This window comes from Schistocerca serialis, chromosome 1, assembly GCF_023864345.2.
Source record: "Schistocerca serialis cubense isolate TAMUIC-IGC-003099 chromosome 1, iqSchSeri2.2, whole genome shotgun sequence".
NCBI lineage: Eukaryota > Metazoa > Arthropoda > Insecta > Orthoptera > Acrididae > Schistocerca > Schistocerca serialis.
The window spans coordinates 729,374,447-729,397,959 of NC_064638.1; the positions used below are offsets into that span (position 1 = coordinate 729,374,447).

The 23,513-nt window shown below is 36.6% G+C and overlaps 1 protein-coding gene across 3 annotated transcripts in view; it reads left to right on the plus strand.

Annotated features, from left to right (window-relative positions):
- LOC126481582 (chromatin target of PRMT1 protein-like) overlaps positions 1-21,271 on the plus strand; it is a 55,339-nt gene extending 34,068 nt beyond the window's left edge. For all 3 annotated transcript variants that reach the window (XM_050105453.1, XM_050105459.1, XM_050105445.1), the window contains exons 5-7: positions 1,317-1,448; positions 4,964-5,045; positions 20,361-21,271. In XM_050105453.1, coding sequence (XP_049961410.1) covers positions 1,317-1,448; positions 4,964-5,045; positions 20,361-20,574 — 428 coding nt within the window. In that variant the 3' untranslated portion in view covers positions 20,575-21,271. The remainder of the gene's footprint in view (positions 1-1,316; positions 1,449-4,963; positions 5,046-20,360) is intronic.
- Positions 21,272-23,513: the final 2,242 nt, after the last annotated feature.

Below are 23,513 nucleotides of genomic sequence, written 5' to 3' on the forward strand. Positions count from 1 at the left end.
TGTTTGCATAAGCTGTAAAGGAGTTCGTGCTCCAGCCACCAGAGGTGCTGATTTAGTTTGTTCTCTGTGTATAGTGCAGGATAATAGTTTCTTGGCAATGATAGGCAGTCTTGTCTAACTCTTCTCTAACACTAAATAGTCTCAAAAAATATCAATTATATCTTCTGTGTTTATTAGTTAATAAATGCTATTTGTTCCTGGTACACCAGAGCTCATATTTCGTGCAATTGGCTGATTATCTTGAACACACAACTATAGTTGTTTGGACGGCTAACACCTGGTTACACAGACGACCTCTTGTGGCTCTTTGGTTATTGTGCCGTACTTTCTTAGGATTTCCATGATAATCTTCTTTTCCCTAGTTTCAAACACCCATAGCTAATCTGTACATCATTTCGCACTTTCCTCTTTTTCTCCATTTCCTCACATTTAACTTGTTTTTAGCTTTTCTTCTCGATAGTTTCGTGAGCTTTGCTTGTTGTTCTGTACTATCAGATTGTAGTTAGAAATTATGTTAGCTCGTGGGTATGTTGCAGCATTCTTCGGGTTGTTTCTGTATCCTTCCTTAAAAAATAAATAAATAAACCTCTCTCCATCCAAACTAGAAACGTATGTATATCGCCTTCTTCTGTTGTTCTCAAACAAGGTATTGCCAACAGCTCATGAGACCTTTCGCCTCTTTGTCATTCCTTGTGCCTAGTCCAAATTGTTTTACTATATCTCCTTTGCTTCCTGAAAACATCTCAGCGTTCCAATCCCCATAACAATAATACAGGCATTTCTCTTCTGTCTCATCTTTATGCTGATCGGTTGCAAGTGTGTCTGTACCAATAACACATCAATTTGTTTTCCCTGTAGTCTTTCCATCATCAGTATTCTGTCTACATATTCTACCTTGTTTACAGTATTTTTAAGTTTCTAAATATTGAAATCTAATTTTTTCAATTGTATATTATTGTTTCTAAATCTGTAATGTGAGGGCAGATTTGAGTTTGTGCTTATTATGTAATTTAAATCTCAAAATGTACTTTAATCTATCAATTTTCAGTTAAGACGTCATGAAATTTAGTTGTATATTTGAGTCTACAACTTGGCAATGAAAACCAGTTCAAAATTTATCCAATTAAAGCAAAGGTTTGAAATAGTTTAAAGATTGAATTAAATTGATCCAAAATCCCCAGTTAAAAATTAATTGTGGAGGAGATGATAATTAATATTCTCTACGTTAAAATACTATTTATTTTTATTATTTAGCTAGACACAATAAAAAAATCTTGCCCACTAATGAATTTACATGGAAATTCTTGTTTTAACAGGTCGTGGGCAGTTATCTGGTAACAGAGTTGGTCAGCTGGATAACTTCAGATACAGACAGCCACAAACACAAGGACAGGGCCAAAGCTCACTTTATAGGAGTCCTTCAAGACGTCCATTCAAGAGAGGACGTGGTATGTCACATTGAAAATCAGGCAATGTAATATATTAGTGTAAGAAAGTGTGGTGACATTGCAGAGAAAATGGGCATAAGTCATTTTGTTGATGTGAATCTATTTCTCAAAATACAACTCCACTCATTGTTGTTTAAAGTTCAATAGATTTTACAGCAGTTTTAGAGAAATGATACAAACTCCTTAACTTCCTTAATAATCAGGTACTCTTAAAAATATATGTGAAGATAGGAAGTAGAATGATCTTTGCACAAGATATGCACGGGGTGCATGATGGAATAGTTGGCAAACAATTCAGTGCTGCCAATCAGATTTGTATCAATAAATTCAGCTGGAGGATTACTCAAAAGAATGATGACTTAGATTGAAGAAACACAACAGAGATCAACTATGAGTAGAAAGTCTGACACAGAGAGGAGCTGTTTTCACTCACAGTAAATATTTGGTGCTAGAGTAGCAGGGCTCAAATGTAAGTTAGAGGAGAAAGACATTGTCTGGAAATCCTGTTGCTAGAGAGTGTTGTTTGTAGGCTTTGAGATGCACACAAAGCTATGAGTGAAATTCTAGATAAATTTTGTAACAGGGTGTATATGCCACTGGACAACCAAGAAATCCAGAGAAAACCAGGAAAAAACTCAGGGATTTTTTTTAGAATTCTGCGAATTTTTCATTGTTTTAGTTTTTGGTTAAATTTTTATGATTTGGACTGGTAAGAGCTGATACTCTAACAAATAATTTTACTGTATCTCGCTACTGCAAAATAACACTGCAGCAATAAAACAAGAGGAAAAAAACCAAAATAAAACTTGCATTGGAAAGGAAATGCTCCATTTATAAAAATGAAACTTGGTACACACACAAGCATCTGCCAACAGCAAAAATGTATCAAAGGCTTTAGGATGAAGACTATGTAATACTGTACTTCATAACAAAAAACTGCTTCTGATGACTGTGACATCACAGCTGTTTACATTAGGTTCATTTGAGCAATTGCCAGTGGGCTCATGTGCATGTGCAGTTGAGTCGAGTATGAGTAGTACCTCTTCCTGCTTCTGGCTACTTGAATGTGGCTGTAAGCTGTATCAGCAGCAGCAACAAGCAACCAGATGCTACCCAGAAAATTTTTTCTGGTGCGCCCAAGCTGCCAGATTCACACATGTGTAGAGGAGTCTGGGTTGTTGTTGGGAGGAGGATAGTCTCCATGTGACAAGTGTTTATGTTTAGTGATTTTGCTGTTACCTCTATGTTTGCAGGCCTAATGCCAAATGGAAACAAAACAGATTTCTGTGACTAGGATCTGGCAAATGAATAAAATTACATAATTGTGGAAGGCTAAAATATGTTATTGCTTGTCCTGATTTTTTTTTATTTCCAAGTTTTGGCAGTTGCATTAATCTCCTTGCAGAATAATGAAGTTATTTTTATTGGTTTGCTAAAGATATTTGGCTTTCATTAATCTTTTCCGCAGAGGAACTCAATTTATTTAAAACAAAGTGTTTCATTGCACACTATTGGTTAGTTTCAATTGTTTGCCGAATTTCAAGTGCATGCTATCATCTTCTGGGATGTATGGCATTATGCCATAGTAAAGAACTAAACATAATTCAGTACAGGTACTCCAAGAGAATTTGCATCCTGAAAATCACACTGAAAAGCTTAATATCAGGTTGCTTACTTCATTGTGAATCTGGACGTACGACTGTTCACTTTAAGCCAAATTATGCGTTTTAGTATGATTTACGGAATTCCAGTGGTCTTGGAGAATCCTCTGATGTTCTGTTTCTTTCATGGCATAATGTAAGATCTCTTAATGCAATATGAACATAGGTGCTTCCTATGTCATTGTAGCTGTGCACATGCAGTAACACCTGTTCTCTGATGCTCTGTGGCGTTTGCTGAAATGAGCCTTTTTGTAACAGGTCGCAGGAAAAAATTGCGAATGGTGGATTGAAAAGTATTATTTTCAAAGTAAATTTCCTTTTATGTAAGATGAATGAGAATGTGTGATGAATTTCTGAAATCACAGTGTGTTTGACTCTCATTTAAAACTTAACCAGCCACATAGAATAATTTTGAGCCCAGAAGAGCAGATACTTATGTCCTTATTTAAAATTTTACTTGCACATTTGTGTGACCTACCTTAAACTGTATCACATACAAGAAAAGACTAATATTATTTATGAAAGCTTAGCTTTTCTTGTAACTACAGTATGTATATTAAACCATTAACTTTTGCTATTGCTGTGTTTGCCTACTTAAGTGACGTTGCAATTGGCTGTCTACATCACGTGCCCATACTCCGAATATCTGCTGTCATCGGCTGGTGAGATCATGTGACATGAGCTCTGATTGGCTTACAAAAGCGCATTGCAATGTCAATTTCAAAGCTTTGGAAGCCTATATGCTATGTTTGATGGAGCTCGAACTTATACTTTTGTAATATTAAAATACGCAGCGTATTGTAATACAAAAAAATTCACTGTACATGTCGCTGCACATAAGGATTGCAACTCACTCCATTGTGGCCTAGATAATGGAAGGAAGTTGGTGCCAGTAGAACCCATGTTGTACTTGAGATGAATAAGTTATGGTCATTTTTCCATTTTTTTTGTCTCCTTAACAAATAGCTCTTTGTGAAATAGGAATGACTGTGGTAACAGACTATACGTATGCAAAACATATTTGGACACAATTGTAGTATTTGCTGGTTGTTTTAATACCATTGCCATTAACGTTACTCAGATGGAAGAAGAATGTTTTACATATCACTTTTCTTAAGATTGAAACCTATGCCGCCACCACCACCACCACAACCACCACCACTGCTGCTGGTGCTGTTACTGTGTTTTGTATTACATTACATAGGCATTTGTCATAAATTTCCATCATTTTTCTCATGCTGCTTACCTCGGGTTTAAATGATTACATTTGAATTGTGAATTTCGTACGAACAGTTTTTTTTATCTTCTTGTCACTTTGTTTCATTATGACAATAATTCTTTGATCCTCTTTTGTGTCATCATTTCTGGTTCTTTCTTTTCAACTTTGAAGATTTTGAATAATATCCTTTACTATTGAGACTACATGCACCATTCACAATTTTTATTCACTATAACTGAATTTCCATCCTGTTCTCTCTCTGTGTTTTATCTTTGAGAAAGGCTCGAAGTACGATGTTGATTGATTAGCGTTACAGAGCTGTCACTTGTGATTTCTGATTTCAGAGAAGACTTCAATTCGTTTAATGTAGCTAGCAGTTCCATGACATTTTGATTCTTATATTTTAGTGGTATTGCCTATTGTGATAGGTCTTATTGTTCAGATTCTGAAACTGTTGTATGTTTATGTATAGGAAAATAGTTTGGATTTAATGCCGGTATATACTTTGATTCTGATACACAACATGAGAAATAAGAGTAATCCATACACCATCAATACTGTATGCAGCAGTGAAGGCTAAGTTGTATTAATCAGTACATTTTACAGTATGTCTTACATGGTATGTTTGTCCTTAGGTGGTACACCTATCAGAGGAAATCGGGGAGGAAGGTACATCCAACGAGGTGGTCAACAAGGTCGAGGTGGTGGTTCATTCAGGTTTGTGCTGTTCATCTCTCTCTCTCTCTCTCTCTCTCTCTCTCTCTCTCTCTCTCTCTCTCTCTCTCCCTCCCTCCCTACTAAATTCCTTTCATTCTTCTGCAGTAGTGTGTTCACTCTATAGCTTATAACATGAGAAAAGCAAAATTCTGAGTTTGAGTTGGCAAACAGTTTTAATACGTCAGGATGTTTAAACTTCTTTACTTATTGACTGGCATTCACAAATTGAAGTTTGTGTGATATGGATTTGTTATCTGATGACAAATTACATTCGGATCTTGAATGTGGTTAGTCAGTTCCACTGTAAAGTAACAATGTGTAGGTGGTGCAACAACAGCTGTTGTGTAGACTGCATTGTATCTGAAATAAATAAGCAGTATTAAAATTTTGCTTTTACGTATTGTGATTGCCAGTCTTTTGATTGGCTTGATTAATCTTTTCCACTTTTGATAAAACACAGTTACTTGAGCAGCTCACAACAGGTTTAGATCTTTGAATGGTCAGAAACTCATCCACTGAGCCACACACTAGTATTGACACTTTGTCTGAGTGATCTGTTTTGCATTATTGGTTCAGATCTGCAAGTACTTTAGTGGCTGCTGACTTCTGTACCTCAGTTTTGATAAGATGCCTTTCACAGCTCAGATTGCAAACTATTGAAGCACCATTTTATTGTGTGTAATAGTGATGGTGATGCTTGTGAACTCTCCTTTCCTTCAATGATGTGTAATATTTAGTGGTGCATATAAAAATGTGTGTGTTTTTTCTAAATCTGAAGAAAGAAGAAAGACTTTGTGTGATAGCTTAATCTAGTTTTAAATATACTTCTAACCCTTATGTGGATAGTGTTGCAAATCTCCAGCATGGATTGTAAAATTGTTTTGTGTGCATCTAGTGCTAATTTAGTAAACTAACCCAAGCTTCACAGGTGCAACAAAGTGCGTAGAAAGTACCTCTGATACTAGACGTTTAGTTGCTGGCTACAGTGCAGACTTTTTGTGACATCTTTTAGATGAGTGCTGAGAAATTTGTAGAATGGGAATTTTGCATAGTTTCACATTAGGAAGAAGAAAAAACAGCCACACAAACTAAAGCAAGTTTGTATGCAACAAAAAAAACTTTGCATATCATTCAAGGTCAAAGTTACATGACAGTTTATGTATGGTGGATATGTTTATCATTGTTAGGATACTGACACACACACACACACACACACACACACACACACACACACACACACACACACACACAGATTATTTTGCCTTGTCACGATTTCAGCATAAATATTCTTATTCGGTGGCCTATTTTTTATGTTCGGTGTTATTTTGTGGGATTGCACATTTACTGAGGTATTTAACATTGGGTTTCAGGTTATCAATAGATTTTACAGCCCTAGTAAATTTTTGAAGAAATAAGCTGCTCTGCAGAGGATGTAAGGTAACTATCGAAGATTTACCTTACGGGAGTGTTGATGGGCTCAGCAACTTTGACAGTTGCAGTGATGGTGATCCTATAGTAAAAGCAAATGTGTTACTTGGCTAAACCAGTTCTGGAAATGATTTGTGAAAAGATAAAATGGAAACTGTTGAGTTATCACATTTTTCTGTGAGTACCCCAGCAAAACCTTTGCATATGTTAATAAGCTGTGAAACTAAAACCATCAAAGCAACTATTCTACTGAAATTGAAGAAGAAACTGCCTGAGCAACCCTTGAGTTTGAAACAGTTATGCTGCAGAGTTGCAAGTCTTTTCAGTTGATGCCACATTGAGTGACTTGCGTGTTGATGATAATGAAATGATGAAGAGGACAATTCAACATCCAGATCCCGAGTGGAAAAAATCTTCACCCCAGCTAGCAATCGAACCCAGGCCTGCTGCATCACAGCCAATGGGTGGACAGTGATGCATCATCTTTGTGACATAAGAAGATCTCTACAAAAGAGGGATAGACCAAGCAGTAAAATTCATTAGCAACTAGAGGTAAGAAAGGAAAACTGTACCAGAGGTGTTGTCCCACCATAATACAGACACAGTGGCTCTGCTAACCACTGATCAGAAATGCTGAAGGAAATCGATGCAAGTATCCCGGATGTCGTGGGTATACATTCATTTTTTGTATAAAAATGTGACCTGTACCCCTGTTTAAGCAAATACAAGAACCACTACACAAATTTCCAACAGTAGCTGGAAAATTTCTCTTAGTTCTTTCACTGCTGGCTCAAAATTCAAACGCAATGTTATCGTAACAGATAGTGTTCATTATATATCCATGAAAATGTTAGAATGATCATACAGAGAATGAATGTGAGTTGATTTTAGTAAACATCTTGGAAACAAAGATTTTGTGGCATTGCAAGTGATATTGCATGTAAGCAGCATTTTTTTTTAAACTAGCAAGATAGGAATTTGTTCTCTACTTTTCCCTTTCTGTGTATCACTTGAACACTTCAAAAATAATTTCTTACGAAAAAATCATGCATTTAACGCTCAATTGTGTGGTGTTACCACGTGGCAACAAATCTTACATATACAAATAATGTTAAGAAAAGCACTTGTATACGTGTGGTATTGCCATGTGGCAACACACAGTCTGGCTGTGTGGAGCTAGACTGTATTTAGTGCTGTTATGTTGCAGAACAGCCAAAAATTGATAATCTTTATTGAAGGTTGAATGTACATAAATGGAAATGAAAGCAGCTGGTAGAGTGAATTATTTCTGTCATTTAGATCACATCTAAAGAAATTATGTTTGTACAGTACGTAAAATGATGCTTATGTTTTCATATTTCTGGAACTGAAGGATAAATAATTAATCAGTATTTCTGGTTTGTTGCCATATGGCAACACAATGATCTCGCTGCTTTGAATATACTGTTTTTGTACATGTGCAAATTCAGTATAATTATGTTCATTACTTTTATATTGTTGGTATAGCATCTATTACAGCTTCATGTGTGTATGGGGGCAGGTATTCTGTAGCAGTTAAGAAAATTACTGAAGAAGGTGACAATTTGGAATTGAATAACACTGACAGCGAAGAAGTATTTGCAGATGATTGAGAGGATGAGATCGCTGGACCTGATATTGGAAATTCCAATATAGTTGTGTCTGAGACTGATCATGACAGTGAAGAAGAACAAAAAGTATAGGAACAAAACAAGATGAAAACAATGTATAACAAGGAAATATCATTGTTGCCACAGAAGAAAAGTATGCTCTGAAGTCAAATAAAAAGCCTAAACTTTCATGATGTTGGAAAAAATGTCAGGAAGAACTATCCATGCCATAATGGACTGGTATACATACATGATACACCTTCTCGTTTATGATGTTCAAGAGAGTATGTTAACACATTGCTTAGAAATGAAATATTGGCCATTATTATTAAGGAGTCAGGCAGGCTTTATGTTCAAAAATCCTTAATGAACAGAATGCACCATTCAAAGGATGTCACTGGATGAAAAACAGTACACTATCTGATGTGAATTGATAGGGACCAAAGAAATCCACATTTTGTGATAAATACAAAATAGATGCGAATTATGCCTTAAAATGTGAAAACACAGAATTACCTAATAGACGCTATTTTCTAGCAGATTGTATCTGGAGAAAATAATTTATCAGATATACTTTGAAAGGCTTTATTTTCTGCATTTTAATGTCAGAAACGGAACCAGTTTCCGGTTTCTGGTTTCTGGTATTGTGTATCATCTGGCGAATCCCAATTTGGAAAGATAATGTGTGTAAAAACTTGTTTGCAAAATAAAAACCGAATGAACTCAACGACGTATCAGTGTGCTTGATTTCCTGGTGCTGCGCCAGTTGTCAGTTGAATGATCTATTTAAGATACATGCTGCATAATGCAACATCGTGCTCAGCCGTGGAACCTAGCATTTTATAACAAAGAAATGCATTCGTTTCAGCTGAAGTTCAAAAGTTGGTATAATGTGGACACTTTTAATGTAGAAAATTAGGTGGCGGATGTTTGGAACTGTGGTCGTGTTGAATACTGCTAAGAGGTTGGGTCTAATCTACCTTGTTAACAATACTCTGCCAACCTCAACAAGCAGTTGTGTGGTAGCCATTTCCAAATGCTTCATGTTGTTTGTTGCTCATTGTTTTCTTGTCTTATTTTGCAGTGAGTGAAATGACTCATCTTGGTCCATCATGGATTTTGATTATGACCCTTACAATGCCAGAAGAGATCAGTGATCCCTGTTGCAATATGTCAGTTCTGTTTTCACATAACACAGTTGTGGACTGCTGCCCTGTGAGAGGAAGGCGGAGTTTGTTTCCACACACTGCTCCTCTCCACTCTGGTGGCCAAAATTCTAGTTTGTTTATACTCGTGGCCGGCTGCCACTATGTAGTGTCTGCACTCTGCGCTATAGCGATTGGAAAACAAAATCTGTCATGTTTTTCAACTTGCCAAATTTCTTCCCCTGAAGTTCGAAGAGAGTTGCTTTCATTCTACTTCTACGCTTAGTGCATTGTCACTTCTGTTTGTAGCATTGTTAAACATGGGATGCATGGCTATAAATGACCATGAAAGGTAGAAATTAATGTTCTGCAGATTTTTTAATCATTGAATTGGGTTGGGAAAGGCAAATAATGTCGAGAATCGCCTTAAATTGGGGACACATTCAGCTCACTGGCAGGAAAATGCTGCTGCTTTTCAGTGGAACAATCATGTGTTGAAAGCTTAAATACAGCCAAACGAAGAAAATAAAGGCCGTATCAGAAAAAAAGCTGTTGAACTTTTTGCAGATTATTTTCTCTCATGTACTGTGACAACTTTTTAAATTTGTGTGTCTAAAATATACATTTATTTTTAAGGTAGGTGTGAATTTTGACAAAAATAGATATGAACTTTGCCAAAAGTAGATGCTACATTTTTTGGTCCCTATGAATGGCTTAGTGTACATCTTTGAAGTGTATACTGGCAGGAGTATCCAAAATTAACTTCTTTCTGGCATAGATACTAGTGGAAAGTGCTGAGACTTGCTAGCATTATGCCACAACAAAAAACTGTCAACTATTTTTTGAAAACTGGTTCTTTAGTTGATATTTGCAAAGGAACTAGCAGAAGTGGGAACCTATTATTTGATCCAACTGTCTAAAGGGAGGTGTGCTTGACTGTGTCAGCGAAATGAAGAGATCCACAGAGGTTGCAGAAAATAAAGACGAAGTAAAGTTCCGTAAGAAATATACACTGTTCTGCTATAAAATGGCATGAGAAGGAATTTGTAACACAACTCAGTAATTTTGTGGTGGCAAACTCAGTGACTGAAGTAGAAAGATACGACAAGAAGTTAAAGAAAGCAGTCAGAGTAGCTAATTCCAGAGTGTTTGTACAATATATTCTGTTCATGGGAGGTGTATATCCTGTGGATTCAGTGATAGGCTTGTACAGGATCAACACACATTCCAAAAGAAAATGTATTACAAAGTATTTTTCCATGTATTTGATTGGATAGTAGCTATCTGTGGTACTGAACTGTTACCCCAGAACTCTACACCAGTTGCAAGTTGCCTGTATAACAGCTTCCAGGGGCAATAAAAATTTGATTTTCAATATTTCACATAATTATTGACTGTGTTTAAAATGCTATCATAAATACTCATTAAGAGCTAGAATCTTATGTTGAAAGTTTAACACAATAAGGCAAATATTACAGTTTGTTTGTTTGTCTCGAGGCAGCCTAAGTGACAGCATGCAAGTAGCCAGACTATGTTCATCCCTATTTGAGAATTTTGAGAATGAGAGTACTTAATGGCTTCCAATAAACTTTGAACAAACTTTGCACTTAATTTCAAATATTTACACAAATTTTTCACTGATGCGTGTGGCCCCACCCCTCTATACACACACACACACACACACACACACACACGCACACGCGCGCGCATGCGCGTGCAACATTTTTGCTGCTCAAGTTGTCGAACTTGAGCATCAGGCATAATATTTAAATGACACGCAGTTCAGTAAATATGACGTCATAAATATTTAGATCTGTGAAAAGCTAGCTTTTCATTAAAATTGTGTTCAAATTACCCAGACTATATTCATCCAGTGATTACAATGTGACCATTGAGCAACTTGCAACTAACTTTAAATGTAATTTCAAACTGTTTCCAAAATTTTTCGCGCTTACAAGCTTAAAGTCAGATATTTAATACATTAATTCATTTGTAATGTAATATGACATGAAGTTGGAGTTCGATTCTTTAAAGAATTGGTGTTGCCTGGTTGCGTATTTAGCATCAGTGCCACGAGTCCTCTCTTGTATTTAAGAATTTGTGTACTTGCTCGACTTTCTATACTAGTTCAGTGCACTTGTGTCCGCCAGAAGACTCGAGTGATGAGTTTTCAGTTACATGGGCAGCAGCTGAGACTGACGAGTTGAGTCTCCGTGCTTACAGAGACGGTGAGTTTGGAGATAATGTGACAGGACCTGCTGGCAAGTTTAAAGCAAGGATATAGAGCTCATTTCTGATCTCGAACTGCTGACTCAAGTGCTCTTACCTCAAAATCCTCCATAGAAAGGTTAGCCACATGGGAGACAAGGGGTTATCCACACTGAAGCTGTCAGTCTGTTCAGAATATTCTTGGTTAAACATAAAACAGGTTGAGGAAAGAGTGTGCCAAACAAAACAGCGATGGCCAGCTGAAACTGTTTACCAGTTAAGTGCCAAGGAATCAGCAAGAGGTACTTTTGTAAAACTCATTAAAAGGTCCAAACTACTTAGGTGGAGAGCCCCCAGTCTGCTGATAAAATCAGCTGACTTCTGTATATGATGTGGACATTTACCAACCAATGCTCTCAGCAAGAAAGCATGATGTTTGGCTAAGTCATATGTGGGCATGTCAATATTATTCACTATAGTCCATAAAGGAAGACCTCCTTTGTGCACTTTAGAAAGAATGTACAGTCTTGCTGGTACGCTACCATGTGATCTTAACCGTGTGATGATTTCTAGAGGTAACGAGGCAGAATTCAGAAGAGTGCACTTCTTCTGTTGCACTTGTGCTGTAGGGTTGTGATCAGTCTGTTGGTACATAGTATCACTAAGTAGGCCATTCATCTCCAAATACAAACTATGGGATAACAAAACAGTTGAGTTACCTTTATCAACTATATTAAATTTCAGCCTTCAGTTGCATAAGCAAAGAAACTTTGCCTAGGTTTTGGCTATAATAATGTAGTTTTCTTCAAAAACATCACAATATAAAATTAAAATTAAAACATGCCAGATATTGGCCTTGTCAAACATAAAAAGTTAGTACTACAGTACATAGTCATAAGACTGCGTCTATTCTACTAATGTTTTGCCGATAGACCACACAAACGGGCCAGACGGACGGGCCGGGGGCGCTGAGACGTAACTGGGCGCCATGGACAGCGACGCAACAAGCTCAGCTGGTGGTCATGCGCATGCACGTGCAGAGTAATACAGACTTAAAACAAGAAAATGTTAACTGTGTTTATTATGGAAACTAGTTTATTACAATAGTTCAGACTGTTAATGACATTAAAATCATAAGTTGCTGAAATTACCATTCCATAAAAGGCATAAGACATATAACAAATGTACTGTATATAAGTAAGAATAAACATTAATTGATAACATTATTTGTTGCAACAGTTAAAAATGTTACTGGGAAATAAACCATAATAACTGAAGTTACAGTTCTATGAGAGGGCAAATGACATCATATAGCATGAAGGAACCTTTTAATAAGAAAAGGCCATAAGTTAATATTATCAGTGCATGAAATATGCGGAACTTAGCTAAGAATTAGTGCCTGTAAATGATAATAAGGACAATAGTCTCATGCAGCTTAGCGGTTAGATATACAAATATGTAATCAGCAATTAATACATAAGAAAACCAGTAGGCTGTATGTCATAGCCAGCTACTGACGTAGGTAGAAGATCATATAAAGTAATGGATTTATCGGCTAATAGGTGCTTGCAACGCCACAAAACATTAGAAATCAGTATAGCCAGTGGAGTCATATGCAAACTTTATGAAACCTAGGTAAGTTTCTTTGCTTATGCAACTGGAGGCTGAAATTTAATATAATTACATTTTACAGTTGCTGACTCTGCTCCACCATGCTAAAAATATTCAAATTTGTATATGCCCAGGTGACTAAAGCAGCTCATAAGTATATGGACATTTTGTATAAAATTCTTAAAATAGGCATGGCAATCTCTCATATTAATCAGTGAAAGCAGTTAAATGTTACTCCCAACTTTGTAAATGGTTGTATCAGTAAGCTCTGTAATAAGTCACCGAATTTGAAAAAGAATCTGGTATATCAGATTTTAAACAGTAGAATTGCTGATATATATGCTAAGAAAGATAGCCTTAATGAAATAGCCTATGGGCTTCACCTTGAGCTTTCTGGAACAGTGAAGAATTCATTCAACTACCAAATGGATTCATTTTGGGCACAGGCTACCCTATGGTTAGTTAACGGAAAAGAAGGAAATTGTTAAGAGACATGACAAAAAAACTTGCCAATTGTCAAATCGTGTTAACACCTGCAGCGTGCAGAGCTCTTGTAATAATTCTAAGAACGCTCCTCAATTCAATGAGAGAGCAATCAATAAGACAGATATTCATTTTACTGTTTCTGAAAATGAACAGTTGTGTAAAGGTTTCAGGTTTAACATAGAACCTAAGGTTAGCAATCCTCGTGTTATAGAGAATTTAATTGTTGATCTTAAAGTGGGCCTTGATTGTATTAAAACTGCCAAAAATGTTCAAACTAGAATAGCTTACGACGCTTGCAAAATGATCGAAAAAGAATGTTCTACTATACAAACAGTTTCAAATATACGTCAAATTTTAGAGAGCATTAATCATAAATTGAAGAATAGTGATGCCCTAATATCAAAAGCTGAAAAGGGCAACTCTTTAATCTTTATAAGTTAAACTGAATACATGGAGAAAACTGAAAAAACTTTTCGAGAACAATGGCATTGTGCCAATTGAGTTAGACCCCACATCCACGTTACTAAAAGAGATTACACCAGGACTCCATAACACTAAAAAATTAATCGGTGAATTTCGTAAAAAGGCTTATAAATATGTACCTTAAACCGCCTGTTTTGAGGAGTCAATTTAAGGTTCATAATATTCTTCACCCCATCTGTCCTGTTGTGGATGGTACCAACAGTGTGTATCGTAAATTAGCCAGGTTCTTACATCATAAAATAGAACAGAATATTGAGTTAAACGAAAGTTACACTGTTAAAAACTCGGTGGACTTAGCTAGTAAATTGAAAATTTTAACATGTTCTGTTTTGTCTAAACTTGGGTCTTTCGATATCACAAGTTTATACGCAAATGTCCCAGTAGACAAAACTTCGGCTATATTAGAAGCCAATTATCGTTTTCACAAAAAATTATCTATTATTGAAATAGACAATTAATGAGCCTTTTACGCACCATTCTTAAGTACAACTATTTCTTATTTAATGACAGACTATATTCACAACCATTTGGTCTAGCCATGGGCAGCCTGTTCGCAGGTATTTTGTCAGAATTTTTTAAAGTTCTGTGGAGCACACTTTTTTTCAAAATTACCCTGATTTAGCGAACAGAATAATTTTTTATGCTTGATACATAGGTGATTTACTTTTTTTAATTGAAGGCACCCACATCCACATAGATCAGATTTTCACTGTGTTTAACAACCTCCACAAGAAAATAAGCTTCACCCAAGAAACTGAAACAGCTAATAGACCTTTGAATTATCTTGACCTAACTTTGCCAGTAGCTGACAACAAAATAAGTTTTGACATTTTCCATAAATACACTTTCTCTGATAATATTATTCCTGCTGATTCCACACACCCCAAAGCCTACAAAATGGCTTTTTTCCACTCAAGTATACACCAAACACTATCTATTTTGCTTTCTTCAGAATGTCTACAGAATGGATTAAAGACACTTGAATATCTTGCCCAAAATAATGGTTACAACCCAAATATCGTGAAACAGATCTATGACAAGAAAACGCATAGAAACATTAAAACCTTAATTACACTAGATATCGCTTATAAAGATCACTCCATTAATTTAATTTCTATCCCGTTTATAGGCAAAGCCTCTTAAAAAGTAGGGTGCATCTTAAAGAGTCGGGGCTTTAAAGTGGCCTATTCCACTAATTGTCACGATCAGGTATTTACAAAGTTGTCCTTAGCGATTGCCCCAGTTATTACATAGGTGAGACAGGAAGGTGGGAATTTAAGGAGATGGGACCTGGATAAACTGACTAAACCAGTGGTTGTACAGAGTTTCAGGGAGAGCATAAGGGAACAATTGACAGGAATAGGGGAAAGAAATACAGTAGAAGAAGAATGAGTAGCTTTGAGGGATGAAGTAGTGAAGGCAGCAGAGGATCAAGTAGGTAAAAAGACGAGGGCTAGTAGAAATCCTTGGGTAACAGAAGATATATTCAATTTAATTGATTAAAGGAGAAAATATAAAAATGCAGTAAATGAAGCAGGCAAAAAGGAATACACACGTCTCAAAAATGAGATCGACAGGAAGTGCAAAATGGCTAAGCAGGGATGGCCAGAGGACAAATGTAAGGATGTAGAGGCTTATCTCACTAGGGGTAAGATAGATACTGCCTACAGGAAAATTAAAGAGACCTTTGGGGATAAGAGAACCACCTGCATGAACATAAAGAGCTCAGATGGAAACCCAGTTCTAAGCAAAGAAGGGAAAGCAGAAAGGTGGAAGGAGTATATAGAAGGGCTATACAAGGGCAATGTACTTGAGGACAATATTATGGAAATGGAAGAGGATGTAGATGAAGATGAAATGGGAGATACGATACTGCGTGAAGAGTTTGACAGAGCACTGAAAGACCTGAGTTGAAACAAGGCCCCGGGAGTAGACAACATTCCATTAGAACTACTGATGGCCTTGGGAGAGCCAGTTCTGACAAAACTCTACCATCTGGTGAGCAAGATGTATGAGACAGGCGAAATATCCTCAGACTTCAAGAAGAATATAATAATTCCAATCCCAAAGAAAGCAGGTGTTGACAGATGTGAAAATTGCCGAACTATCAGTTTAATAAGTCACAGCTGTAAAGTACTAACGCGAATTTTTTACAGGCGAATGGAAAAACTAGTAGAAGCCGACGTCGGGGAAGATCAGTTTGGATTCCGTAGAAATATTGGAACACGTGAGGCAATACTGATCTTACGACTTGTCTTAGAAGAAAGAGTAAGGAAAGGCAAACCTACGTTTCTAGCATTTGTAGACTTAGAGAAAGCTTTTGACAATGTTGACTGGAATACTCCCTTTCAAATTCTGAAGGTGGCAGGGGTAAAATACAGGGAGCGAAAGGCTATTTACAATTTGTACAGAAACCAGATGGCAGTTATGGGTCGAGGGGCATGAATGGGAAGCAGTGGTTGGGAAGGGAGTGAGACAGCGTTGTAGTCTCTCCCCAATGTTATTCAATCTGTATATTGAGCAAGCAGTAAAGCAAACAAAAGAAAAATTCGGAGTAGGTATTAAAATCCATGGAGAAGAAATAAAAACTTTAAGGTTCGCCGATGACATTGTAATTCTATCAGAGACAGCAAAGAATTTTCAAACACCTCCTTTATGATAGAAACAACTTGTTTAATGACCAATTTCAGTTGGAAAAATAAGAACTACTTTGAAGGATTTCAGCCCTTGCTTTGTCTGCCACGATGATTCAGGACTCTCTATGTTGCCCAATGCCAGTACCCTCTTATCTTTATGTTTACATACGCATATCACGTAGTCATTGTTATTTTCTTTATGACTTTTTCATAACTGATACACGTGAAATGGTGTATCTCTAATTATGAGCTTTGTAAAGTTTGCATACACATGACTTTCTATAACTGCCTTTATAACAGCTTGTGGTGTGGTACGTCCCTACGTACTACTTATTAACTCGTTAAATCTAATACTGTATAGTTCTTATTACCCACGGCAATACCTTACTACGACATACAGACTTTTTGTTCTTATTAGTAGCTTTGGGTATTCCCCAATTATACACCGCATATTTAATACACTAACTTATGTTCAACTTATGTTCAGTGCTGTTTCACAATTTTTTACTCATCAAATGGTGTATTTATATTTAGAGCTTCATAAATTTTTCATATAACTTGACTGTCTATACTGTCTTTATAATGTTTTGTGGCGTTGCACGCACCTATTATCCGATAAATCCATTACTTTATGTGATCATCTACCTACATCAGTAGCTGGCTATGACATACAGCCTACTGGCTTTCTTATGTATTAATTGCTGATCATATATTTGTATATTTAACCGCTATGCTGTATGAGACAATTGTCCTCATTATTATTTGCAGGCATTTATTCTTATCTTATCTACATTCAGGCACTGATAACGTTAACTTATGGCCTTTTCTTATTAAAAGGTTCCTTTATGCTGTATAATGTCATTTGCCTCTCATAGAAATTTAAAGTTATTAGTACTCCGCCCGCGCATATGCGCGACCACCAGCTGTGCTCGTTGTGTCGCTGCCCGCGGCACCCAGTTATGACTCAGCGCCCGCGGCCTATCTGTCCGGCCCATTTGTGTGGCCTATCGGCAAAACATTAGTAGAAGTGACGCAGTCTTAAGACTATGTACTGTAGTACTAACATTTTAAGTTTGACAAGGCCAATATCTGGCATGTTTTAATTTTATATTGTGACATTTCTGAAGAAGGCTACATTATTATAGCCGAAACCTAGGTAAAGAGCACTTGAATCAGTGGTTCTTAAACCAACTGTCTTTTTGAAGGTATATGGATGATATTTTCATAGTGTGGCCCCATGGAGAAGATAAGTTAATGGAAGTCTTACATCATCTTAACTCCATTCCTGAGAACATTTCTCCCATTCCTGGATGTTTTGGTTAGATGGAAGAGTGACAGCTGTCTGGGACATTCTGTTTATTGTACGCCCACTCACACTGATATATACTTGCACTCTTAAAGTTGCCATCATCCATCCCAAACAATAAGTGTGCATTAAACCCTTGTACGCAGGGTCAATACAGTGTTGGATGCAGACAGTTTACCTAAAGAGCTTGCACATTTAAGAACAATGTTTAGAGACAATGGATATTTGATGCAGCAAATTAACAGGGCATTCTCAGCTAAAACCATGAACCAGGGAGTGTATAAACAAGAGAATATGCTAGCAAAGTCTCCAGCTTTTCTTCAAAATAGCAAGAATCCTTATTAATTTTTAGGTTAAGTTATTCCCCCCTGCCATCTAAGATTTCAGAGCTGCTGGGATCAGTTGTGGATAACTTGTTATTGAAGAAGACAGAAATTTACAAAGTACCTTGCCAGTATGGTGGCCTATTGTAGGACAAACAACATGCACCATGGAAGAATGTTACATGAAACAGACATTGCACTCGCCTTCTGCAACCCAGAAAATTGCAATTGTGGAACATTGTATCTCCAATGGATATTCCGTGCTTTATGACAAAACATTAATTTTGCCCACAGCGTCATGTTTTTGGGACTTCATTATAAAAGAATCTGTTGACATACAAATTGTGGAAAATCTAATGAACCATGTCAGTGGGTACCAGGTGATTAATACGGGAATCCCATAATCTCCGAGATTTGCTCCAGATGAAGACACCAGAATACTGAGATGACTTTGGTGAGTGGCAACGCTGAAGACTGCTGATCCCTACACTTCCGTCAGTGAAGGCACTGCTGCTGGGCGATGTCTTTCTGTCACTCCCACCCTGACACAAGTGCGGCAATAATATCAGCTCGCTTTATATAAGGCAGAGCAGAGAACACCTTTGTCAGTTTTTGATGGCTCACCTGAAAATGACTGGTAGGTGTCCAGTTGAATTATCTTGAGTAAAGTTGACGACAATAAACTGCAGTCCAAAATCTTTTTGAACATATAATTCACTGGGAAATTTTTAAATTTCACAGGTATTTGATTGACAAGCTGAGGTTCCTCTTCTTGCTGGTTGAATTATTTTTCATTAACTTTCATAGCTATTGATTTATGCCCACTTTGTCTCATGCTACACTGACCCATACACTTGCCAAGATAATTATTCTTGGAAAACGTTCCTATTTTATGGCAAGTTTCATTTCCTCTAATATCTGCAACTGTCCCATTTATCGGTTCTGTCATCAAAAAGTTTTTGTTATTGTGAGAATGTCTGTGTGCCTGTAGCGGTCATAAATGAAGACTAGGCATATGTCTGACCCATCTGCTCTAACAATTACATTTACAGATCCACATATGTAATGAGTTTTGTGGACTGGCTCCAGAGACCTAGTGGCTATGACCCTGCTTGTCTGTGCTAATTGATATGGATTTATACATTTACCATGTGTAAATAATATGGACTGTATGCTGAAATTAATCTTGCAGTGTAATTTCCTGCTTCGTACTGGAAGAACTGTGAATTTACTGTTTTGAAAGAAGCTGTTCTATTTTGTAGATACGTGTTTTTTCCTGAGAAAGAATACTAAGATTTCTTCGTTTGTTAGTTATCTTGTCACGCCTTCACAGGTGGAAACAGTAATGGTATGATTTTTCGAGATTTCGTTGTGAAATTGATGATCTGATTTTTGAGTTTGCAGGCATATTAATGCCTTTATTTTACCATGGCATTCAGACAGGTTTCCCAGTTGTAATCTTGATTGTGTTGAATAAAGATCTCAGTTGCTGTCTGTATGGCTCCAACCAAACTGTGAACTGGACACGACATAAGCAAACTTTTATGATGCACTTTACGTTGTGGTACTGACAACGATGTTCAGTGGAAGCCTGTCCCCAAGGTCTTAACCATGGATGTGATTTCCTACAAGGTCTTAGAAACCTGTGATCAGCCATTCAACATCTCTTTTTTTTCTTGGGTCTGGAAGACAGTATTTGTTGTGTAAGGTAGAGTGCAGTTTGTCCGTTTCACAGTTTGGAGCCCAGTAAGTGAACACTGGAGATACACACTCAGATAACTTTAAAAGAACAGTTAGGGAATTTATCAAAATATCTTGGAAAAATAAAGACTCAGCCAAAAACTCAAAATTATGGATATGATGTAGCATTGTTAGAACTTCAAAGCTGAAACTGGTAGTAGTGTTTAATTAAAATAATCTTTTTAAATAGTGCCGTGTAGGATAAAATATCCATTCTGACACAAAGATTGATATGCTATTTCTATGCTTCTTTGTTATTTTATTCTTCATTTGTATTTTGTATCCTGTGCTTTCTTAAAAGATTCCAATTTTTCTATGCAGACGTGGAGGTCGTGGTGGAGGTCGAGGGGGTGCAAGAGGAAGAGGCCGTGGTGGCAGGGGTCGCGGAGGTCGTGGGCGGCAAAATAGACCTCTGCCTTCAAAGGAAGAACTTGACATGCAACTTGATCAATATATGGCAAACACAAAGTCACATCTTGACCGAGAGCTAGAGAGTTACATGAACCAAGCCAGTACCTCTGAATCATGGGATTGAAGCTTCATGTCAGTCCATCTCTGATTTCCCATTTGAAATTTGCTTTAATTTATGGTTTGTTTATGTCTTGGACTTCGAACTCTTTCGCTGTAAAGTTTTAAATGTTCATAAGCACATTTTTCTGTGTTTAAGGACTCCCAGTGTAAAAGTATTGTAAATTAGGATATGTAAGAAAGAAACAGACTGTGGGATAGCAAATTGCTCCCAAATATTTATAGTAACATTTTTACAAAATGTGTAATAATGGTTGTAACATGATGCTAAAGGAGATGCTTCTGTAGTTTGTTTCACTGGACTCATAAATTTGTCACTCTTTTAAAAGTAATACTTGTGAGGCTGCAATGATGTTTTAATGTGCATTGAACTAATATTCACTTATACAGATAAGTGTAATGCTAGAAATATAAACTCACTGTGTTTGTTGAACATGTCATGACTTAGAAGCATTCTTGCTTTGACTGACTCTTAATAGATTTTCTGTTAGAGAATGAATGCCATTTTATGAAAAATAGTGATGATAAAGTGGACTTTCGTGTGTTCTATTTCTAAAAGGAATTGATACAGTAGAATATGATTTGTTTTGTGTTATGTCATCTTGCCCATGTATTGTAGTTGTTTGAAAGAAAGAAAGGGAGGGAGAGAGAGTGAAAGAGTGAGAGAGAGAGAGAGAGAGAGAGAGAGAGAGAGAGAGAGAGAGCGCCTTAGTATTCACCAAAAATAGGAAAGAAATGTGGTACACAACTCAGTTATGATAGTTACTTGTAGAATATTGCACAGAATGCCAGCTTTTGATTTTGAGTTGCCATTCAGTTCACTTTTAAGTTCTTGTCAGAGGAATTATGTTAGTATTATCATTAATTTATAATTTTGTACAGCTGTTAAAATGTCCATTTACTAGTTCCTGTGGATGATAATTGAAGTGTGTGTTGCAACTATTTCAGAGTAGCTTGTGTACACTTGTTTATTGCTTTGAGCTTTTGACACTATGAAATTGTTTCTATAATGTTGCTTTGTTTAAAGAGAATTTAAAGATAGCTGCTGAATGTAGCTGCAGAAAAATAAATTATTTGAATTTTGGTAAATGGACTTTTTTTTATTAATTCTAGTTCATTTGATGCAGAATAGGCGGCAGTTGGAACATTCTTACACTGACCACTCAATTTTGTTTATTTAAAATGAATAATAGGTGGAATATTTCATGAATGTAGCTCAAGGATGGATCATAGATCCTTATCAAATAAATAAATGTGGCTCTCTATTGCATTTTTATTATAATTTTGTTCTGCAGCAAATTATTTTTGAACACAGTGAATGTACATTGTCTGATGTGCATGTAAAATGGAATGAACTGTTTGCTCATTTGGTTGAGATCAGATAGTAACCAGGCTCTACATAAAGTTTATATGTCCCATAAATATTCTGAATTACAGAGTTTATTTCAGTCAGACTTCATAGTAAAAATAAAGAAAAAATGGCTAGTGCCAATCTTTCCCTTCAGGCTCTCAAGTCAAATGCTTATATTTAGAATGTCACTAACAATTAGGACTGATGTGAGCACAGTAATAAATATCAACCAAACTATTACTGTTTTAAGACAGTGGACTCACCTTTGGAAGCAATTAGATTCAAATCATCATGTAGTAGTAGTCTGGATTTATATTTTCTGGGATGTTCCTAAATTTGAAATATGATGGTTCCTTCAGAAAGCGGTGTCTGATTTCCTACTCAATTATCACCCAACCCAAGCTAGTGCTCAATCTCTACAACCACATTGATGGGTTGTAGAAACTTATTGTTACTGCTTTTCACATGACCAGTCTGCTTAATGAAGTGCAGTAAATAGTATAAAGAGAAATGGAATGTATTTATGACAATTTTTAAAAACTGGTATCATAATTGAGAGATCCCTTCGGGCAACAGGGGGAAATTGTCACTTGCTTTCTTGTGCAAATTCATCATTGGAAATAGGAAAGAGCTTTCTGACATGAATAAATGCCACAGGGTAGAGTTCTAATAGCAATGTAAAACAGCACTGGAAGAACTGGGCCAGGGACTTCAAAATTACTATTGTATGTCTTATTGTATGGACCCGAAAAATTCACAAATCATGATAAAAGCAAATTCCAGCACAATTTGTGAAATTACGTAATAAATGCTGTTTGGTCACGAATAGTATCCAGATTAACTTTATTTTCAGAAATAGTTTCTATAGCTTTAATTTGTGCAGAGGGGGGGGGGGGGGGAGGAGGAGGAATGATACCTGTGCACAAATGCAACGGTTTGTTATTGTGCTCGTAAGTTAAGCTTGGTGCAAATTCAATGGGGTGTGGCTGAATTGTTTCTACAAGATAAGCACCATGTTTGGCAATGTAGTACTCAGCCATGGGACATGGCAATGAAGAAATGTGCATGTGCAAGAGACATCCAGCAAGGTGTCCATACAGATAGTTCAGTTTGGTTATTCTTCTCCTGCCTTGTTTGTACTATCTGTATTTCACAGAGTTGTCAAATATGGGTTGCACGGCTGTGAATACCTCTGAAAGGTTCAGAAATATATTATTCAGGGTTTATATGCTACTGATACTAAACATGTTGTGTAGATTTTGCAAATGTCAAAGTGGGTGACAAAAGAAAGAGAGTATTGAAAAATACATTAAAACCGAGAAGCACTGTGTTCACTAGCAAGAAAATGCCAATGCTTTTGAACACAGTCATCAGGTGTTGAGAGCTTAAGCAGTGCTAAAAGAATGAAAAAAGGCAAATACAATTCCAGGAAAAGCACAGTTAACGTATTTGCAAAAACCAACATTCCACAGGAAAAGTTGGAAAATCAAGCCATACGGTTGTGGATTGCTGAATTCTCAAATGAAGGTTTACCATGTGTGTGAAATATTTCCCAGGCAAGTTATTTGATACTGAAACTTGAGATTATCATTTAT